This window comes from Apium graveolens, chromosome 9 (genome assembly GCF_009905375.1).
Source record: "Apium graveolens cultivar Ventura chromosome 9, ASM990537v1, whole genome shotgun sequence".
Taxonomy (NCBI): domain Eukaryota; kingdom Viridiplantae; phylum Streptophyta; class Magnoliopsida; order Apiales; family Apiaceae; genus Apium; species Apium graveolens.
The window spans coordinates 232,290,521-232,313,730 of NC_133655.1; the positions used below are offsets into that span (position 1 = coordinate 232,290,521).

Here is a 23,210-nt window from a genome sequence, read left to right on the forward strand (position 1 = left end):
CTATATTTAGAAAAGAAAGAAAAGCTAAAGGCTCAAAACCAAGAAAATCCGGAAGAACCAGAAGAATCATTTGATTCAGATGAAGAGCTAGAACTGTTAGAACGTGAAACTCGAAGGCTGCAGGCCAAACTCAAGCGAAAGCGTGAAATTCACCGTCTCCGTCGAGAGCTCCAACAAACAACAATACAAAACAAAGAGCAAGATGATGAATTTTATGATGAAGACGATGATGCAGAATATGAATATGAGCCATCGGCAGAGTCGACCTATTCACAACCACGTGAACGTCGACAGCGGATAGTGTCATCCGCCGAGGTTTCGCGCCAAACTGAGTCCACAGAGTCCATATCACATGAAGAATTTGCCAAAATGCAAGAAGAAATCGCCCAAATGCGTAACATCATGAGGAATCGATCAGGATTCGAAACTGTCTCTGAAAGCCCTTTATCCCTCGTCCTCGAGAAAGCGCGCATCGATAGGACATTAAAAACCCCATCCCTCGATCACTTCGACGGATCTTCAGACCCGTTGGCATTTCTCAACATATTCGACGGACGAATGGCTTTCTTCGGCCACTCTGAAATCGCCCGTTGTCAGTTTTTCTCTACATGCCTTCAAGACACAGCACTCCGATGGTATATCAATTTGCCTCCTCGATCCATCGACTCATGGGCAACCTTAAAAAGCAAATTCCAAGCCCGGTTCTCCAGTAACTACAAAGGCATCAAGATCACAGCGTCTTTGATGACAATGCATCAACGCTCAGGTGAGAGCCTCCGCAGCTTTTTAACCCGATTTAGGGAAGAGATCACCGAGATTCCAGATTTAATTGAACAAATGGCCGTCAACTTCTTAACGGCAGGCATCGATAAGTCACGACATGGATTACTCCAAGAAGAAATTTTCAAAAAAAGGCCAAAGACTCTCCAAGCAGCATTCCAAATTATCGAACATCGTATGATGCTCCAAGAAGCAGTGAGTTGCATTCAGTCACCCCGACGCTCTTCAAGGCAAGAACGCCGTCGTAGCTATAGCCCGCGATCTCCCGCGCGAGAAAGACGCCATGAGCGTCGTTGTTCACCTCCGTCACGTGTGGATGATCGCTTTCCGAGGGACAGAGGGAAAGGGACTGGCAGCCCCGCACTCGATCAGAAAAAGAGTTCACTAAATTGAACACAGAGAAGACAACAATTCTGGCAGTTCTAAAGACAGAGCCAGACTACAGACCACCGAGGCCCATGAAGGCCGAAAGACCCCCCAGTTCCAGATATTGCGAGTATCATGAGGATACTGGTCACACTACAGAACAGTGCTTTCAACTTAGCAAAGACAATCCTAGACGTCATCATCGAGATCAAGAGGAACGGGTCATTGACGTCATATTTGGGGGAGCAGCTTCTGGAGGATTCTCTCACAACTCCAGGAAAACATACGCTCGAGAAGTCTTCAACGTCAATCCCTCGACTGTTAAACGCCCTCGTGCGAATCCGACCCCGGTCATTTCCTTCTCCGATCATGATTATTATTTGGGGCTCATCGAGGGTCATCAAGATGCTCTTGTCATCACAACCCGAGTAGGAAATAATACTGTGAAAAAGGTGCTGGTCGACAATGGAAGTTCTGTCGATGTCCTTTACCATCACGCCTTTTCGTGAATGGACATCGGAGATCGACGGCTTGAAAACTCTCGAACACCGTTGTACGGATTTACCGGAAATGAGGTTCATGTGGTAGGAACCATTGATATGCCAGTTCTCTTTGGCTCACCACCTTGCCAGGTTTGGAAAGTCATTAAATTTCATGTGATCAGTGCTTCCTCCAGTTTTAATGCCATCCTAGGCCGCACTACAATCACTGCCCTAAAAGCAATAACTCCAATCTCCCATTTAAAGATGAAATTTCCCACCGACTTCGGCGTCGGAGAAATGATTGGAGATCAGGCGACTGCGAGACAGTGCTACCTGACAACAGTTTCCCCAAAGAAAAAGGGGAAGGATGATCTAGGAGTCAACCAGATACTCGAGATCGACCCCCGCGACTCAATTGAATCTACAAATCAGAATTTATGTTTCCCTGCAGAAGAGACGGATGCGATCGAAGTGGTCACCGGCAACCCAACAAAAACAACCAAGGTGGGAAAAGGACTCCCTGAACATTTGAAGCAAGAGATTAGTAACCTTGTTAGAGAATTTGCCGATATCTTCGCCTGGGACCCGAAAGGCATGCCAGGAATTCCCGAGGTCATCGCACACCATTCCCTCCACATTAACAAAAACATCGCTCCAATACGGCAAAAACGTCGAATATTCTCCGACGAAAAGAGGGCGGCTATCGATCAAGAAATTGACCGACTTCTCGAAGCTAAATTCATCAAACCCGTCCAGTTCCCCACATGGATCTCCAATGTCGTTTTGGTCAAGAAACACAACGAAAAATGGTGAATGTGTGTCGACTATTCTGATGTTAACAGAGTATGCCTCAAAAATTTCTACCCACTCCCAAACATCGATCAGCTGATCGACTCTACAGCAGGGAACGAACTCATTTCCTTTATGAATGCGTTTTCAGGGTCCAATCAGATAAAAATGGATTCTCATGACTGGGAGCAAACATCATTCATTACTCACAGAGGAGTGTTCGGATATCGGGTCATGCCCTTCGGGTTGATTAATGCTGGCGCAACTTTTCAACAGATGATGGACACAATCTTTGGCTCACAAATAGGGAAAAACATGTTAATCTATGTCGACGACATGATAACCAAGTCCAAACTCGCCGTTAACCACTCACTTGATCTTCGTGAGACCTTTGAAAATGCCCGGAAGCATAACTTGCGCCTCAACCCTAACAAATGCTCATTCGGGCTTACATCCGACAAATTTCTGGGATTTCTGGTCACACAGCGAGGCATCGAGGCCGACCCCGCACAGACAAAAGCCATCCTTGAAATGAATGATCCAAAATCCATCAAAGACTTGCAAAAGCTAACAGGATGCATAGCAGCCCTGCGAAGATTTATCCCGCAATCGTCCAAAAGGTGCCTCCCATTCTTCACCACCATAAAAAAGGCTTCAAGATCAACACCATTCGAACGGAACGGTGAGTGCAAATCCAGCTTCACGAAACTCAAAGCGTTTTTAATAAATCCTCATATCCTTACTAGGCCAATCCCAGGTGAAGCTCTGCGCATTTATCTATCGGCGTATGATGAAACAGTTGCAGCTGTCCTTGTCTGACTCGACGAAGAAAGAGAGGTTCTCGTGTACTACATTAGTCACTCACTGCATGATGTTGAAACTCGATACCCTCAGGTCGAAAAGCTCGTGTACGCCTTAGTCATTGCAAGCAGAAAACTCCGACACTATTTCCAAGCAAGGGAAATTCACGTGTTAACAAATGCGCCACTTAAAAGAATCCTGCACAAACCCGATATGACGGGAAGGCTTGCCGCATGGACTATCGAACTAAGTCAGTTCTACATCGAGTATAAACCACGAACAGCCATAAAGGCTCAGGTCCTCTCAAATTTTGTAGCAGAATGCCAATTCAAGGCTAAAGCGTCGGATCCCGAGGAAGCCCAGCTAAGACCGTGGCTGTTGTTTGTTGATGGATCATTGACCTCGAATTCTGGTGGTGCAGGGATAATTCTTATCAGCCCAGAAGGATTTAAAGTCCAACAAGCCCTTAAGTTCGAATTCCAAGCGACAAATAACGTGGCCGAGTACGAGGCATTAATTGCGGGATTAAAATTGGCAACGAACCTCGAGGTAGATATTATCGACATATTTGGCGATTCCCAGCTGGTAGTTAAGCAAATAAGCGAAGAGTTTAAGACTCACAATGAAAACATGGCTAAATACCTTGCAGTAACACAAGAGCTGCTCAAGAAATTCTCCTCCTGGAAACTCTCAAATGTTGATAGAACAGAAAATCAGTGGGTTGATTCCCTCGCTAAGTTAGCCTCGTCCAATCTGAAAATAAACCTCGACCCAGTATATATTGACAGCCTGAAATCCCCCGCTATCGACACATTGATGGTCCACAACATTCAGAGTAATCCTGACTGGCGATGCCCTATCCTCGAATACATCCTAGAAAACAAACTTCCCATGGAGAAAAGTGAAGCCCGCGCTATCATGTTTAAGGCAAGGAACTATCGACGTGCTTTAACTGAACCACTTCTCCGATATTTAAGCCCAGAAGAGGCCGATCAAGCAATCCTCGAGGTTCACACGGGAATATGCGGCGAACATCTCGGGGGAAAGAACCTAGCTCTTAAAATCATGAGACAGGGGATGTATTGGCCCACACTCCGGAAAGATTGTGAAAGTTACGTCAGCAAATGTCAGGCATGCCAACGACACGGGAACGTGAGTCATCGACCCACAACAGAGCTCAACTCGATCCTCGCCCCTTGCCTTTTCTATCAATGGGGAATCGATATCGTGGGGCCCTTCCCAAAGTCTAAAAGTCAGTGTCAATACATCGTGCTTACAGTCGACTACGCGACGAAGTGGGTCGAAGCAAAACCTCTCTCCAAGATCAGAGAAAAAGAGATGATTGATTTTTTTATGGAATATGTGGTGTTTCGATTTGGAATTCCAAGGATTTTAGTCTTGGATAAAGGGACACAATTTGTAGGCGCACAATTCGAAAAAGCTTTAAGCGATTTGAAAATCCAACATATCAAGGCATCGGTTGCATACCCACAGGCCAATGGCCTTGCAGAAGTAACGAACAGAACCATCTTACAAGGATTAAAGAAAAGAATAGAAGGAATTCCCCGATGTTGGGTTGATGAGCTCCCTAATGTGTTGTGGTCCTACAGAACAACTCCTCGAAGTGCAATAGGAGAAACTCCTTTCCGTCTCGCGTACGACGTCGACGCTGTTTTGCCTGTTGAGATTAGTTTGATTTCCCCGAGGATCGAGGTCTTCGATCTTTCTCTTGCTGCTGAAGGATTACGCTTTCACAATGACTTACTTGAAGAAACAAGAGAGGAATCTAGACTTCGCATGATCGCACAGCAGGAGAAGACGACAAGGTACTTCACCAAGAAAGTCAAAAATAAGCGATTCGAAGTGGGAGACCTCGTCCTTCGAGACTTCGCCGCATCACAACCAACAATCTCAGGAAAATTTAAACCAACATGGGAAGGCCCATACAAGGTGTCGAAGGTCGTCAACACAGGAACCTACGATCTCTCGTACCTCGATGGTCAACCAATTAAGAACGCCTGGAACGACATCCACCTCAAGAAATTTTACCAGTGATTAACTCTTTATGTAATGATTAAAACTTCGAGGCCGCAGGGCCCTACCAAAAACCAACCCTCGATGCAATGAGGGTCGTTATGAGATCCCCATCGAGGGACTTTAAGTTATTTTGCGAAAATATCATAATTCATCCCCCACTTACCCCACAAAAAAAACATCAAGTGGAATTATCTCTATATTCTATCTTTAATAGATTCGACTGCACGAAAAATTCAGTGTTATAACAAATTCCAAATGAAACAAATATGCTTGATAGCTGCAAATTGAGTGCAAAAACCTACACTTATTCATAAAAAAAAGGAGTAGATAAAGTAATACTACTTGGATACGCAAAATTAGCACGATTACCTCAGGTAAGAACACCATGACACAATATATTTTTGAAAACCGAAATTTTTAACTACAGGAAAGTTATAATACAACACAAACAGCTTGGAAATGAACACAACTCAAAAGAACATTTTAAGTGCCTAAAATAGAGAGATCTCCTTAAGCACGACACACAGAATACCATCAAATAAAAAATGAAAAATGAAATCCACCAACCGCGATTAGCAAGAAATATCATAAGTCTAAAGATCAACAACAGGAAAACCTAAGTTCACGACTTCACGAAAACCACAAACCCAAAGTCAATAAATAAAACTTAAAATCCATACATCATCTACGGGGCATTCCCCGCCTTCAGTTTTTATCGGTCGGATCATCAGGATGCAAGGCCGCGAGGTCATGTACATAGTCTTCAAAAGTGTGCCCCGTGACATCGAACCCCGCTCCTTGCATGCGCGTAACACAGTGCCCATAGCCATCCCCGAGAGCGTTCGCGATATCCTCGACCCCTTTCTCAACCTCCGCCTTCAAAGCGGTATTCTCGTCAACAATAAGCTTATACAATGAATTCGTCCCGTCAACTTGACGCTCTAAGGCCTCACATTTGACTCTCAGACTGTCGCGCTCCTTCTCAGCATCGCGAAGCTTTTGCTCGAGCTCCGACACCTTCGCATCCATTGATTGGCCCTTAACATCCATCTCACTTTCTTTCTTTGACAATGTGGTGTTCTCATTAACCAAATCAACCGACCTTTTCTCTAAATCCGAATAATTCGCCCCAAGCGTCTTCTTCTCTGCCTTAAGGGCGGTCACCTCAGCTTCCAACTTTGCTCGAGCCTCATCGCTTCCACCAACCCAAAATTCTTCCACAATATGCATGAAATCAGCGAGAAACTGTCACAATTCAAAATTAAAGCAATAAAAAATGAGCAGATAGATACGAAACAACAAAACTCAACAAGACAATATATCGAGGAAAAATTAACATACCCTTCCAGCTCGGTTCTTACATCGATCCGCTAGATCCTCTCGACGACGTCCATCGAAAGCAACCGCATCTTGAGGAAGATGAAAAAGGTTAAAAACCCTCAGCGGCACAGTGGTCCCCCGTCCAACGTTCACTGGGTTGAACCTCGACCCTCACAACCTCCTTCTTGGATCGAGGATCGATGGTAGGAACCATTGTCGCCCTGTTGCCAACCAATGTGATGGTTTTGTTCACTCCACCAACCGGCACGCTCGCCTCACCAAACCCACCATCTCCAAAATTTTCCTCTTCTACCTCCCGACGACCCCTCTTGCGAGGATTCAGGTCAGCCGGCTCCACATCCGACACAGCTTTCCCGGGATCTTCTACAACTTTATTTCCTTGGTCATCCAATAACTCGATCGACACAGAATGCCCAGCTCTCGACGGGCCGGAGGGGGCACCATCGACACCCTTCCTCGATGCTCGCTTAACAAGCAACAACATAGCCTTGTTCATCTCCCCTTTAACCCCGCTGTTCAGAATCTTTTCCAAAGAAGCTCCAACCACTAATACAAAACAAAATAAAAGAAGGTTCAGCACGAGTAATATTAATGCAAGAAACAACAGTTAAAAAAGAGAGAGAAGGAAGTAGTACAACAATAAATAAGAGATAACAGGTAAAACGAATCATTGGAAATCCCCCCTTACAATCATGCATTTCTAAAAAACCAGGTTCCTTTAATTGAAGATGAGTATACACCGATGTCAATCCATGAAACCCGTTCAAATATTTCACATCACACTTCTCGAGATTATTCAAGTAGTCGATAGTAAGCTGACTTACTTTCCCACACGGTTTCGCAAATTCTAAATCTGGTCCCCCAAAATACAATCACTTGGAGTGATACCCCGAGTTAGAGGACCTAACACTCACGATCTTAATCATTTTGTAAGGACAGTCGAAATAAACCTGTCCATCGTGATACCTAACAGCATAAATTGAGAAGAAAAGCTTAAACGAAGGAATCAAGTTTCTATCACAACAGAGAGCGACGAACCCACTAAGCTGTGCGAGGGAATTGGGCGTCAACTGACTAACCCCGCAACCAATGGCCCCGCAACCAATGGCCTCGAACATTGCCAAGAAAAATGGATGCATAGGTAGCCGAAGCCCGAATTGAAAAAGTATTATGGGTATCCCGTGCATCCCATATTCCGGCATCATCCACACCCTCTCATCAGCCGTCGACACTCGATAACGATAACCATTCGATAAATCCATGTATGATTTCAACTTACTTAATGGAGGATCCTTGGTAATATAATAACTTAAATAATTCAAACTCGACTTATCCCCAAACTCCTATATACCCGCACGAAGACTATCCTCAACAACTCGACGCCTCCTTTCTAACGTTTGAGGGCTCAAAGGGGGCGAGGGAAGGGGTCATGTAGGAATACCCCTCAAGAATTCATCTTCGTTCATAAAATCAAAAGACCCAAACTGCTCTAAATCGGGAATCTCCAAATCATTCAAATTCAAGAAAGATTCCTGATCACCTTCCTCGAGGGGCCGTTTACCAGGATCTCGACCAGAGACAGTACGTATAGAAGAGGAACTAGATTGATCCATGGATAAATAAAAGAGGAAATCGATGTAGCTAATCAAGAATAAATCACAAAAACAGGAAGTAATCCAGTCTAGTAAGGAGATGAAACTTACAAGTAATGGCTATAGAGGCCGAACTTTAGAAACTGGATTGACCTCCTCCGGACAGGCGCGGCAACGTTGATAAAGAAGGAGGAAGCCAAACAGACAAATCCCCAATCAATAACTCCCACAAAATAAAAAGCAAAACTAGTCAAAAAAAAAATTTAAATACTTATACACCTAAAAAAAAGAGACAACGCACACAAACATTCACTCCTATTTTCTTTGTCTTCGTCTTTATTTTCTTGCTTTTTACTAACACTTATTTTTTATATACGTCTATTTCAATGTCTTTGCTCATGTTCCCAATTGTCAGGTCACGAAACAAATAAAGCGCAAATCTAAAAGATAGTTGCTTAAACTAGGAGGGGGACAAGTGTTGGACCAAAACAAGACGTCTCAAATGAGTCATAGTTATAATAATTATGGAACATAATGTAAAGCCCAAGAAGACCCAATTTGTAAGATAAAGCTCATTTAGGACTTGATATAAATAGAAGACAACAACCTCATTGAAAGAGGTTGACAAATTAAAGTAAAAGAGATCATCTTCTAAAATTATAATCTTAATAATATAATAATATCGTAGGCTTATCACCTCACAAGTACAACACATCTGATTATCAAATGACAGAGATATATGCCAAGAGAAATTTTGACATAAAAGTTGTGATGTTTTTATCTAAAGCTGGCCAAGAAGCTATCAATGCAAAACTTCCAAATCTACATTTGCTCCCTCCACACCCATAAATCTCAATCCTATCAGAAATAAAAATTTTGATTGCATTTCCAATATTCAGCTGATTGAATTGACTTTACAATCTTCCCCACAACTTTCTCCTCATTATCACACAACAAATGGCTTGCCACCCCATCTCATGAAAACTCTTACAAAAGCCTTCAAATTAGCCACCTCCAAATTTCCGGAAATCATAGACTCTGTTGGTCCAGATTTAATTATATATGATATTAATATGCCATCGGTGCCTAAACTTGCTGCTGCTTATCACATTCCTGCCGTTAATTTCTTAACATCTGGAGCAGCTGTACTTTCGTACATGTATCGTCTTATCCACAAGTGTATTTCTTAAATACTATGAATTAATAAAAATGTACGAAACCCACAGAGGAGGAGATAGCCCAGAGGATGAAGCTCGTGTTTTTTATTGCATTACAGGCACAAAAGATATCTTATTGATCAAAAGTAGTAGAAATATCGAGGGAAAATATCTCCGTTGTCTCTCCATGTTACTCAACAAGAAGATTGTACCGGTTGGTCCACTTGTTCAAGATGTTCATGGAAATGATCAACAAAATGATTATGAGGATATTATGGAATGGCTAAACCAGAAAGATGCTTCCTCTACAGTCTATGTATGTTTTGGCACAGAGAGTTATTTAAGCCAAAAAGAAATTATAGAACTAGCTTATGGGCTTGAGCTTAGAGGGGAGAAGGCTTTGGAGGTTCTGCCTGAAGGGTTTTTAAGGAGGGCTGGAAACAAGAGTAGGGTTGTAGAGGGGTGGGTTCCACAGGCCAAGATACTGAGACATTCAAATATTGCAGGTTTTGTGAGTCACTGCGGCTGGAGTTCAGTCATGGAAAGTCTTAGTTTCGGGGTTCCAATTATAGCAATGCTGCTGCAAAATGAGCACCCTTTGAATGCTAGGCTTGCGGTAGAGTTGGGGTTTGGATTAGAGGTTGAGAAAGATGAGAAGAAGTAGCAAGAGTTGTGAAACAGGTTGTTGTGGAGAAAGGTGGGAAAAACATGAGGAGAAAGTCACAAAAGTTGCGTGAAAGAATGGAAGCAAGGGGCGGAGAAGAAATTGATAATGCAATCAAACAGCTTAAAACTCTTGTCCAGAACAACATGGCAAACTAGCCAAAGGCTTTCAAAAGCAGTGACAGGTCCAAGAATATTTTCCCGTGGGTTCCAAATACAAATATTAAATTGAAAAAAGAAAAATTAAAGGGGTTAAGTGTTTTCATCTTTTAAAAATGATCTATTACATTCTAATTAGTAATTACGGCTTTTTTTGGACTTTTTTTTTTTTGTTTTTCAAGTGGGTTCTTATGTAATGTTTGATAAAAATTGGTATAAGTGGATTCCTAAAATTCTTTGAAGATATCCAGTAAAATTTAAGCTTTAAACCTACAAAAGTATATATATTTAGTTTGAAAGCTCGAGTCCAGGGGGTGCCCATCTGCTGTGTATATAGTACTCCCTCTCCCCTCTGTCTTACACTTTACTTTTTTGGATCTCCCATTCATTTCTTTACATTTCAAAATTTACCAAAAATAGTCAATAGGTCCTCTTATTTCCCCACTTTTTCTTCCTTTTCACACTACTTTTACCCCACTATCTCTCTTTTATACATTAAAAATTAATGGGTTCCACCACTTCACCCATTTTTCTTTATCTTTTTCACTACTTTATACATATTTATTAATCTCGTGTCCAATTCTTTCGATAACAAATCAAAAAGACAGAGGGAGTACTATTTTCAAATATCTAACCAAACTATTCCGTACCAAAAAGACTAACCAAACATTTCATTTTTCTGGTGATTTCACTAAATGAATACCTGATTCTCAAGACAGTAGCTTGAAAATATTCCTGTGTACTACTGAGGATATTAACTCAACAACCATACCAAGTATGTTCTACTCGGAAGCAATAGTTTTAATTTCATAACATAAAATTCCCTCGACTTAACTATGAAGGTATATATTTTTTTCTCATGACTAGTTTTGAAGTCCTGTCAGCCTTCTTGTGACTAATTTTACCTAATTTTTAAGCCAAGCATTATAAGATGGCTTATCAGCCTTCCGCAAACTAACATGCAATGTGTAGATACGCAATGCACAGAAATATGCATAATAAGAGTAAAAACAGAAGTGCATAATATAAGTAAAAAAAGGTTGCCAAGAAAGACTATGACAATTTGTATCTGTATTTAGACAATAAATGGAGTTCTTTGTAACTTAAAGAAAAGGACTTTCCAGTTCACATTAATACAGGATATATTGTACAACGACCTAGATACTTTAAAGTAGGCATTGTGCAATAAGAGATGGATGAAGAACGATTCTTAAGCAAGCACAAATCAGTGCTACTTCCGATGGATCCGCAGAACAATAAATGAGGAAATATGTAACCCAACTGTTAAGGCGCAGAAGAGCCCGCAATCTATTCCCAGTGTACTACAATGTTGTCAGAAAAATGTCTATGCAAAACCAAGTTTACCTCATTATTGAGGAAGAACTGGAGGGGCAATTGTGCGTGTGTTATATGATTTGCAGTGCTTACATTTTTGTCCAATAATGTGGAAGAGAACTTCTGTTGTGTCATTGCAGTCGTTACATAAGATCCATACCTGTAAAAAGTTGTGTCTCAGCATTGTTTTAGGTAAAAACATTACTAATTGTGACTAGCATTAATTAGATTTGAGCAAAATGGATGGTTTGCCTCTGGGTCTGCATGTTTCCTGATAGTGTAAGGATGTGCACAGGTTTAAAAGAAAATGGACAAAATGTATAGGATAGATCTCATACCAAAGTACTTGACAAGATTAAACAAAATTGTGCACCAACTATGAAAGATAATTGTTTACATTACGGAAAGGGGGCAGTATAAAACAAATTCAAGATACATCTGCTCGGAGACTCATCGACCAGAACTGAAAGTAAGGATTTAAGGATGGAAATGAAGTACCTTCCTATATCTGTAATCCTCGGGCATGACAGTAGCTTCAATCTGATGGGTAAATAGAAGTAAAGGAAAATCATCAAGTCAGCAAACTAACACGATTTACTGTACAATTGCGTAGGGAAATCTTCTGGTTCTAAATTACTAGTCAAAAGAATTTGCATACACATCCTTTTGGTCTTTCCAAAAAAAAACAAAAACTGATAATTATACATGCAAATATTTGGGCAGCTAAAAGATATTTAAGCACGATTCTAGAAATTTAATAGAAGGATACTTAGTAATATTCATCTTAAATACAAAACCAAAGTGAGGAAACCAACACAAGTACCCTAACTACTTTCATCTGTAAAAAGAAATTATGGCACGACGAACTATAATTGATGCTAGAAATCTTTTCCAATATATTGCCAGATAATCTGTCTAACGGAATTTTATAATGCATACGTGAAAAAGGGGTGTGACACTTCAGAGAAATAGTATGATTGGTGACTGCCCAACTCTTATGATCAGGTAAAGCAAATTTGATTCCTTGGCATAATGCATAAACCTGCTTGGAGACCATCATTAATCCTCTTTATCTATCTTTAATGCCACTGTACAGAAATACAAATAACTAACATACATTCACAAATGCTGAAGTACCTGGGACTTCCCTTTTTGAAGAAATTGTGTAACATGCAATTTTAAGAATATAGAACTATCAAAAGAGTTCCCTTGTTAAATAAACATGCAAGTGATGATAGGGGACTAGTATATATAAGGTTATAGTTAAAAAAACCCAACTTATGATTTTAAAATGTTCATTATAATCATATTATACTTCTAAATGAGCTTGATCATGCATCACTTTTTTCTCAAATGGTATGATTTGTCAATATAAAGATGATGCCAACAATGAATCTAAGTATCAAAATACAAATATATTTTATGAGTAGCACTAATGATAATGCTAGTGTTGCAAAACTCTTGTTTGGGGAGAAAGGGAAGAAGAGAGTGAGTTGATTCACAAAACCATAAAATTATTCTCCGTAGCCCGATAAGGATATCTCACTACTCATATCTGTAGTGGTGATGTATCAGATTAATAATACTATAATTCTTTGCACTTACCATAGAGAAGTTACGGTAACAATTAAACTACAGACAATGGAAGGTTTCCTAATAAAATAGATATCAGCACCAAGTGAATGACAGAGGAAGAATAACAGAGCATTGTCTTGTTGACCTACCTCCTCATCTATTCTCTTCCAAGTTCTAGACATGTCAACTACCGACTTTGAACAGATGGGACAGCAGTATCTGACAACATGTTTCAGATGATTAGAAAAAACAAATGACTAGTAATATAAGAATATATATACATATATATATGTATATGTGTGTATATATATAGCATACAACAATTTCATTGCTTACTTGTCACGCTTTATCATCTCATGGTAACATTCACAATGCATAGTATGCCCACATTTCATAACAGTTGTGTCTTGCAGCGAATCGAAAAGATACTGAAATGTCACATATGCTACATTTTAAAAATCAACAAAATTTTGAATTTAACAAACACAAGATAGTCATGGACCAAACCTCGTAGCATATTGGGCAGTGATGACGCATGGAGTTCTCTACACATGAATGGTTATTCCTCAAGCCTATTGAATAGCAAGATCCTGTATGCTTACATATCAATAAAACATGCAGTTCTAAAAGGAATTTATGTTCTGGATGATAATGTTATGCCCGAAGCAAGGAATTTAAAACAAAATAAGACAGGAATGGAATGTTTGAAGAAAATAGGAACTAGTAATGTACATAGCCTTTCTAGTGAAGTTCACTACTTTGATCTTAGAAACCTCCTTATCTACTTTTAGCAGCATAAATTTTTTCCTCTTTGCTGATACGACACGCAGTTCCTATTAGCTTATTTATTACATGCGGCATAGGCGGGACAGGGCTTTGCTTTGGCATAGGGCGAAAAGAAGCTATATAAGCCGAAATTGAGTACCTGTAAACCCTTGAGTTACGTTTCTTTATCATAGGTTGGGGGAGGGGTTTTAAGCTATATAAATAAAAGGCTACTTTGCAAGACGATTATTAAAAATATGAGTTGGTAACAAATGGGGTAACACCACATTTTCAATTTAAATGGAAGCAGGCAGATGCAATTAAAATATTCTATAGTCTAGGAAATTAGGTGCTCTGCACAAGTTTTTAACCTGAGGCCTGATAGGATTCTCAGGGAAAAAGCTATCAAAATTACACCTAAACAAATGTACGAAATACACATGATATCCGTCGTTTTTCACGTTAGACATTTAGGATTGAAACCATATTCAAAGGTCAAATCAAATAAGGATTCCTCAAACAGGGTTATAAAAACTTGAGAATCAAGCTAAAATGTCTCAGACAATTGCTTGGAATATCCTTTAATGGTTAGACGAGATGCATTTTAAAGAAATGGGATGAAATGTACCACACTTGTTGCAATGAAAGAAATTGTCACGGCCACCAACTCTGGCATAATAAGAAATGGATATTAGCGGACCATCATTGCACATAAATTCAATACTTTAATCAAAATCAATGCAAACGATTAAGCGAGAAATTTAAAAAAATAATAATAACTGACCTACAGATTCCACAATCATCACAATGGAACTGCTCTTTGTCTGTCTGCAATTGATATGTATATGCACATCATGAAAATGAGAAACCATATTATAACATCTAGGAGTCCTACTCCTGAGTTTGAAATGACTAACTTGTCCAGGATTTCACTATTGTTTATCTAAAGAAGGAAATCTGAATAAACTATAACTAAAATATAGATTAAATAGTATGAAGTAGTTTAGGTCAATTACATCATCATCATAAAATTTGCACACAGCGCAGAAATATTCTCCCATGTTCACACCACAATTTGTGCAAGTGCGGGCAACCTAGTAAGAAGAATCAAAAGAAGAAACAGAACTGTTTAGCTACAGACTAGAATTTATAGCACAAGCAGTACCAAATTCGGCTCAAGAAGCACATACCGGCTGCTCTGTGTCACAAACAGAACAAATAACCTACAACAAACATTTGATAGTATGCACCTTAGTCATCACTTCCAATGGTAGATAAACAAATTTAGAATTTCAGTGAGACTAACAAACAAAACAAATTAGAACCAAACATACTTGCTTCACGTCAGACCGGACCAGATCGTGCACATCAGAGGGGATGCTGAATGCGCCCTGATTAAAAACGAAGGTCAACCGCGAGAAATTGCATATCAACATAAACATGTATATGAAGAATGTCACTTAAGATACTGAGTCAAGTGCCGTGAACAAGATTAAAAAAAGCTCATATTAATCAAATAGCAAGCTCCCCAATGCTTAAGTTCAATTTCTAATAAAATCTAGGATAGCAAAAAAGCAGATCAAACAAAGACATACAAGTAGATGCAAAGAAAAACGATGAGAAAAAAGAAAAAGAATAACATACAGTGGCCTCATTGTGACAATGTCTACAGTCAAAGATTTCATTGCAACAGGGAGCTCGAATTTTGCATCTCCTCCTGTAATGCTTACATCTACATAACAAATGAATCACACAGTCAAATTCTACAACAGATTGCATCACAAAAAAAAACCAAGATCCATACATTGGTTTTTTTGTGTATTAAAATGAGAAGATCAAAGATACATATAGTCAATATACAATCAAAAGAAAGATAAATCAAGAAAAAGAAAGAGAATTACCCAAAACCCATCTTCCCAAAATCAAGTCTGTCATCTGTGGAGCCTTCCATTAGTGAAAATAATCAAGAAACAGAAGGAAGGCACAGATGAGTGATCTGGGAAGATGGGGTTATTGTTGGTCTGTCCCAAACTCTATAGAAAAATATAAAAAGAGACTGTGTATTTAAATAGTATACAATGTAGCAGTGTCCATTATCAAGAAGATTAAGATTTTTTAAATGGAGTGTAATAAGATAAGTGACAATTATATAGGATATTATAAGAAAGGAAAGAGAAGATAAGGTGGGGAATATGTATGAGTGAAAGCAACGAACTCTATAGACATATTTACAGCGGGAAAGTAAAACACTGTTTTTCGGTTGGCATTATTACAATCAGTTGGTGTAAGTTTACGCAATCTAGGGAGGAAGTTTTTTTGGATGTCACGTTGATGAATTTCCAAGGCATCCGTGCATAAAATATGTACATTACATCATTACAAACAGTTTGCACATTGACACATTCCTTGTCTTGCTTGAACTCAATATATTTGCGTTAATTTTGTAATTTGTCCGGTTTTCAATAACAGGCGTGTCCGGAATTTTTTTTTCTGAGAAATTTAGGGGTTATTTACTTGTAGAAAATTTTTTCATTTTCTGTTTTTCTTAAATTTTCTAAAATTTTCATTTCTAAGAAAACGGTTGAAAATGGAGAGAATATGTTCCAAATACTAAAATAATATATGATCAGTTTTCTGTTTTCTTAAAAATATTAAATAAATGACGAGATAATTTGAGTAAATATATAGAAGAGCAACCAGTAAAATAGTTTAAAATTTCACAATTTAATTGTATATACATATTTCTTTAACATGTTTAAAATAACTTTTTTAGATAAAATATAATTAAATATGACAAATAAAGTATAAAACAATCTTCTGAAATAGGTTGAATAATGTAACTTTCTAATTATATGACTAAATATATATACGATTTTGTAGCTTTTAATAAATAATCCAATTGATAATTATATACAAATTTTTTTAATAACATTTTATGAAATAACTCATAACTAAGTTCTAATCGGGAGTCCGTTCTTTATTTTTCTAACATATAAGTTATTAGTTATTATATTATCAAGCTCCCTCCTGTAAATATTAATATTAATCAAACAAACAAAATAATTGTTAAATTAAACTATTTTGAAATTTTTATTACAAATATGTATTATACTTTTTAATTTAAAAATATGTATTATAGTGTTGAAAATTTATAAGTTTCATAAGTTAAGTTAGTAATAAATTCGTTGTTTACTAGCTACTTTTTTGTTAACTTTTTAAGTAAACTTACAAAATTGTTAGTACGTCATATAAAGTTAAAAATAATAAAAATATAAAAATGTTTTTTTGTCTAAGAGATCCAAGCGGGTTAGGTGTTTAACGTATTTTTCACTTTTTTAGGTTTAGAAAACATTAAAATATTGTATTCTAAACTTTTCATATATGTAGTTATAATTTAGAAAATACGGGAAAACTGTGTTTTCTATTTTTCCACTTTTTTGTTTTGAAAATTTTGTATTTGAACATGTTTTTAATTTTTCCAATTTTCTTAGAAAAATTTTCTGGAAAACAGTTGAAGTAAACGAGCCCTTAGGCTTATATGCATTTGTTGGGGCGAGCAACAGTCGAATCTGGAACCCAAGATCGCTCTTATCTCTTGAGCTATTTCATGTTAAAAAATAGACATAATATGTTAGATATATTTAATAATGTCATGTCTAATATGATTTATGTTAGTTTTCAGATCTTACTTAAACAGGACAAATCAGTACTTAACTAAAATCAGCCCTTATACTGAAATCAGAACTTAAGTCATCAGTACTTAAGGTTCAGGAGATATTTATCAGAAGATAATATCAGGACTTAAAGGAAACGTTCAGATAAGGAAGACGGCTGATTGAAAGGAAAAGAAGATCAAGACAAACGTAAGAAGAGATATGCATGAAGAAGGAATTCTACGAAGAATAGAATACTTGGAAGAAAAGATATCTGATTGATATATTTTAGGAAGCAGAATTATATTCCATATCAATTAGCGATTATCTTGTAACTGTATAGTATATAAACACAGACATAGGGTTTACACTATAAGTGTTATCATTATCGAGAAGATTATTCATTGTAACCCTAGCAGCTCTCGTGATATTTGTTCATCACTGAGAGAGGACAGTTCCATACTGTAACAGAGTTTATTGTTTTGAATAAAGTTTGTTTTCTGTTACTTGAGTTATTAGAGTTCGATTTGATTAAACTATATACTGTATTCACCCCCCTCTACAGTGTGTGTGACCTAACAAGTGGTATCAGAGCCTATCTGTTAACACACAAACAGTTTAAGATCCAAAAACAATCATGTCTGAAGCAGAAACTCCAACCAAGCCCACCAAAACTGAAGAACCACCAAAGACACAAATTCATAGTCAATATGAGACTATTAGAGTTCCCATATTGAAATCGTCTGAATATCCCATATGGAAGGTGAGGATGATTATGTTTCTGGAAGCTACAGATCCAGAATATCTTGACAAAATCAAGGAAGGACCTCACAATCCAACAAAGCTCGATGTTGCAGTTGCAGGTGAAGCAGCAAAGTATGTACCAAAGGAGAAGAGTGATTACACTGCTGAAGATATCGCTTCAATTGCTAAGGATGTGAAGGTACGACACTTACTACATAGTGTCTTTGATAATGTAATGTCAAACAGGGTAATTAACTGCAAGACTGCAAAGGAGATATGGGATGCTTTGGAAACAAGATGTCAGGGAGCTGATTCGATCAAGAAGAACAGGAAGACAATACTCACTCAAGAGTATGAACACTTTGACTCAAAGCCAAATGAGTCATTGACTGATTTATATGACAGATTTGTCAAGCTCTTGAATGATTTGTCACTGGTGGATAAGGAGTATGATCTTGAAGATTCAAACCTTAAATTCCTGTTAGCTATTCCTGAAAGCGGGGATTTGAAGGCAATAACTATAAGAGACAACTATAATCTTGATGAAACGACTCTTGATAAAATTTATGTGATGCTCAAGACTCATGAATTTGAGATGGAACAAAGAAGCAAGAGGAAAGGAGGAAAGTCAAGGACGGTTGCTCTTAAGGCTGAAGAAGAAACTCCCAAGGCAGCTACCTCAAGGAAAGGCAAGGGTAAAGCTCTCTTCACAAAGTCTGATACTGAGTCATCAAGTTCTGATAGTGATGATGACTCAGAAATGAAAGCATGCTTGACGGATGCTGATGAAGAGATGATGAAGCTGTGTGCTCTTATGGTGAAAGGAATCACGAAGATTGCATACAGGAAGTTCAGGAAGGGAAAGAAGTTTTCCAGGAAAGGTGCAAGTTCTAATAAGAAGAATTTCAGAAAATCTGAGGGCAAAGGAAGAAAGTCTGACAGAGGAGATTATACAAATGTCAAATGCTACAACTGTGGTGAGAAAGGCCACATATCTCCTAATTACAAGAAAGTGAAGAGTGACAAAGGCAAGGCTCTTGTCACAAAGAACAAAAGCTGGACAGACACCTCAGATTCTGAAAGTGAGGAGAATTATGCCTTGATGGCAAATGCTGATATGGCAAATGCTGAAAGCAGTACTGAAGCTGCTGAGTTAAAGGTACCTCAAACTACTTATGCCTTTCATACTGATGATATTAATGAGTTGAGAAGATATCTTAAAACCATGTTCATTAGCTATAGAGACCAAACTTTAACATGTGAAAGATTAACTTCTGAAAATCTTGCTTGTAAAAAGAGGAATGATTATTTAGAAAAAGAGTTAGTCATGTTCCATCAAACTCAGAAAGATAGAGATGATGCTTTCTATGTTAGGGATGAAGTACTTAAAATGAATGAATCTCTAAAAGCTGAGTTAGAAAAGGAAAGAGAGATTATCAGGACTTGGACTAACTCTGGCAAAACAACTCAGAATTTGTTAAGTAGTGAAAACTGGAAAGAGGGCTTAGGTTATGGAGAGGATAAGCATGATAAAGGAAATGTAGATATTAAGCCTATAGTTGTTAAACAAAAGCCAAAGTTAAAACTTGTTAAGTTTGTAGCTGTAAAGTCTGATACTGAGAAATCAGAAGTTAAAAAGGAATTAACTTCTGACAAACTAAAATAGGAAAAGACAACTGAAGTAAACGTAGGCTTAATGATAAAGTTTCAGCTTAAGCATAAGCTGAAAGATGTTAAGAATGCAAACAAGGTAAAATCACCTAGGAAAAATAAGAATGGAAAGGAAGGTGTGAATAAAAGTAATGATTATAAGCCTGTTCCTGATGCTCCTAGAAAAATGTGTCATAACTGTGGAAGTTTTAACCATCTGGCTTCTTTTGCAGGAAGAATAAGAACATAAACTCCTTACCTTTAAAGTCAGGAGTTAAGAGTCAGTATGTTAGATATAAGCCACAAAATCCTTGTTTTCATTGTGGTAGTTTATGGCATTTCATTTATACTTGTAAGGAATATCATAGTTTGTACTATGATTATTATCAAATAAAACCTTCTTTAAAGAAAGTTACCATTGTTCCTTCTAGTGTAAGTTCTGATTCAAAGTCTGATAGTGTAAATTCTGATAAGAAAAATGTTAACATAAACTCTGATGCTAAATCCGCTGCAAATGTTAACAAACTTAATGAGGCCAAAGGATCCAAGCAAGTCTGGGTCCTTAAAACTAATCATTAGTGGTCTTTGTGATTGCAGGGCAACAGGAAAAATATTGTAGTTCTGGACAGTGGATGTTCAGGACATATGACTGGAAATAAAGCCCTGGTATCAGACTTTGTGGAGAAGGCTAGCCCAAGTGTTTCTTTGGGATATGGCAATATCAATCTTGGGAATGTCATCATTAAAGAAGTAGCTCTGGTCTCAGGACTTAAACACAATCTGCTGAGTGTTAGTCAAATCTATGACAGAGGTTATCATATGGATTTCTTTGAAGAACACTGTGAAGTTGTAAGTAAATCTACAGGAAAAGTTGTTCTGAAAGGATACAGGCGTGGTAACATTTATGAAGCCAAGCTTTCAACAAGTACTGATGGTTCTGCAGTCTGTCTGATTAGTAGAGCATCAATTGAAGAAAGCTGGAATTGGCACAAGAAACTCTCTCATTTAAATTTCAACAATATAAATGAATTAGTCAAGAAAGATCTTGTGAGAGGACTGCCAAAGTCAGTATTTGCTCCTGATAGCATTTGTGATTCTTGTCAGAAGGCTAAACAAAGGAAATTCTCATTCAAGAGCAAGACTGAATCATCAATTCTTGAGCCTTATCACCTACTACATGTTGATCTATTTGGTCCAATAAATGTCATGTCTATTACAAAGAAGAAATATGCTATGGTCATATTGGATGAGTTCACCAGATACACATGGGTGTATTTCTTGCACACAAAAAGTGAAACTGCATCTCTCTTGATTGATCATGTCAAGCAACTGGATAAATTGGTCAAAGATTCAGTGAAGATAATAAGAAGTGATAATGGTATTGAGTTCAAGAATTTGATAATGGAAGAGTTCTGTAAAGACCATGGAATCAAGCAGGAATTCTCTGCTCCTGGAACTCCACAACAAAATGGAGTTGTTGAAAGAAAGAATAGAAATCTCATTGAAGCTGCACGTACAATGCTTGATGAAGCAAAGCTTTCAACCTATTTCTGGGCTGAAGCTGTGCAGACTGCTTGTTTTACTCAGAATGCAACACTCATTAACAAGCAAGGAAAGACACCATATGAGATGGTGAAGAAAGAACCCAAATCTGAAGTATTTTCATGGATTTGGATGCAAATGTTTTGTTCTTAAGACTCACCCTGAACAGCTATCCAAATTTGATCTAAAAGTTGATGAAGGAATCTTTGTTGGATATCCACTTTCCACAAAAGCCTTCAGAGTCTATAACTTGAGAACAAGAGTGGTCATGGAATCTATCAATGTCTCTTTTGATGATAAGAAGATTACTGGACTTGAAGATTTCAATGATCATGATCAGCTGAGATTTGAAAATGAAGACTTAAATTCTGATACTGAAAATCCTGACAGTCTAAATCCTGATACTGTAAACTCTGATGGATTAAACTCTGATGTTATTGAAACTGTGGTGACTACGCCAAAGGAAGATGCACCTATGCAGGGGGAGCATACTCAAGATACAACCACATCTCAAGAAGCATCAGGACATACATCTGGCTCTTCAAGTTCTGATTCGTCAAGTTCTAATAAGCCAAGTTCTGATAATTCTGAAAACTTAAATTCTGAAGAATCCAACTCAGAGAGCATAGTTTCAGGGGGAGCATCAGAAAATGTTGATGAAGATAGCATGGATCATGGGGGAGCATCCAGTTATAGAGAAAACCTTTCATCTGCAAGGAAGTGGACTAAACACATACACCTGACTTAATAATTGGAAATCCTGATGCAGGTGTCAGAACTAGAACAGTTACTTCAAGTGAATGTCTTTACAATTCTTTTCTTTCTCAGACTGAACCAAAGAAAGTGGAAGAAGCTCTTCAAGATGTTGATTGGGTACAAGCAATGCAGGAAGAGTTAAATGAATTTGAAAGAAACAAAGTCTGGACCCTAGTGCCAAGACCAAAGAACAGATCTGTTGTTGGTACAAAGTGGGTATTCAGAAACAAAACTGATAGTGATGGCATAATTACAAGGAATAAGGAAAGGTTGGTTGTAAAAGGATATTCTCAACAAGAGGGAATTGATTATGATGAAACATTTGCACCAGTTGCTAGATTGGAAGCCATAAGGATATTTTTGGCTTATGCTGCTCACAAAAAGTTTACTGTCTTTCAAATGGATGTGAAAAGTGTTTTTCTCAATGGAGAATTGGAGGAGGAAGTATATGTTGAACAACCTTCAGGCTTTGTAGATCCCAAATATCCTAATCATGTCTACAGGCTTGATAAAGCACTTTATGGCCTTAAGCAAGTTCCAAGAGCATGGTATGAGACTTTAGTTCAGTTTCTTCTGGAAAGTGGATTTAACAGAGGAACTATAGACAAAACATTGTTCTACCTCAACCATGGAAAGGACTTACTTCTGGTTCAGATATATGTTGATGATATCATCTTTGGCTCTACAAATGACAGACTTTGCAAGAAGTTTGCCAAACTGATGCAGTCAAGATATCAAATGAGTAGATGGGGGAACTTAGCTATTTTCTGGGCCTTCGAGTCAAGCAGAATGAAGAAGGCACTTTTATTTGTCAAACCAAGTACACCAGAAATTTGCTGAAGAAATTTGGAATGCAAGATTGTTCAAGTACATCCACTCCCATGGCCACTGCAACAAAACTGGATAATGATACTGGTAAATCAGTAGATATTACTGATTACAGAGGTATGATTGGCTCGTTACTCTATCTAACTGCTAGTAGACCTGATATCATGTATGCTACCTGTCTTTGTGCAAGATTTT

The 23,210-nt window shown here is 38.0% G+C and overlaps 3 protein-coding genes and 1 pseudogene across 3 annotated transcripts; 2 read left to right on the forward strand and 2 right to left on the reverse strand.

The window, feature by feature from the left end:
* Window positions 1-1,655: 1,655 nt before the first annotated feature.
* LOC141686041 (uncharacterized) lies at window positions 1,656-2,441 on the forward strand. Its single transcript, XM_074491105.1, has one exon. The coding sequence runs from the start codon at window positions 1,656-1,658 to the stop codon at window positions 2,439-2,441; it is 786 nt and encodes a 261-aa protein (XP_074347206.1).
* Window positions 2,442-5,668: 3,227 nt separating this feature from the next.
* Window positions 5,669-7,136, reverse strand: LOC141687245 (uncharacterized). The gene is made up of 2 exons (XM_074492455.1): window positions 6,597-7,136; window positions 5,669-6,500 (listed from the first exon to the last, which is right to left on the reverse strand). The coding sequence occupies exon 2, from the start codon at window positions 6,483-6,485 to the stop codon at window positions 5,961-5,963; it is 525 nt and encodes a 174-aa protein (XP_074348556.1). The 5' UTR covers window positions 6,486-6,500; window positions 6,597-7,136; the 3' UTR covers window positions 5,669-5,960.
* Window positions 7,137-8,712: 1,576 nt separating this feature from the next.
* On the forward strand, window positions 8,713-10,308 carry LOC141686042 (UDP-glucosyltransferase 29-like; annotated as a pseudogene).
* A 913-nt stretch (window positions 10,309-11,221) lies between these two features.
* LOC141684067 (E3 ubiquitin-protein ligase MIEL1) lies at window positions 11,222-15,975 on the reverse strand. Its single transcript, XM_074488902.1, has 13 exons — window positions 15,744-15,975; window positions 15,487-15,574; window positions 15,177-15,233; window positions 15,033-15,065; window positions 14,859-14,936; window positions 14,627-14,670; window positions 14,471-14,511; window positions 13,585-13,667; window positions 13,414-13,505; window positions 13,227-13,296; window positions 12,001-12,042; window positions 11,596-11,662; window positions 11,222-11,475 (listed from the first exon to the last, which is right to left on the reverse strand). Exons 1-13 carry the CDS (start codon window positions 15,791-15,793, stop codon window positions 11,399-11,401), a joined length of 822 nt encoding a protein of 273 aa, XP_074345003.1. The 5' UTR covers window positions 15,794-15,975; the 3' UTR covers window positions 11,222-11,398.
* Between the last annotated feature and the right edge of the window lie 7,235 nt (window positions 15,976-23,210).

Bases quoted from the DNA above. Each gene is read 5' to 3' on its own strand.
- LOC141686041 (XM_074491105.1), top strand. From the start codon at position 1,656: ATGGACATCGGAGATCGACGGCTTGAAAACTCTCGAACACCGTTGTAC.
- LOC141687245 (XM_074492455.1), bottom strand. From the start codon at position 6,485: ATGCATATTGTGGAAGAATTTTGGGTTGGTGGAAGCGATGAGGCTCGA.
- LOC141684067 (XM_074488902.1), bottom strand. From the start codon at position 15,793: ATGGAAGGCTCCACAGATGACAGACTTGATTTTGGGAAGATGGGTTTT. The intron at 14,937-15,032 runs GTATGTGCTTCT...TCTTCTTACTAG, and splicing joins TTTGTGACACAGAGCAGCCG to GTTGCCCGCACTTGCACAAA. The intron at 11,663-12,000 runs GTACTTCATTTC...AACTTTTTACAG, and splicing joins AGGATTACAGATATAGGAAG to GTATGGATCTTATGTAACGA.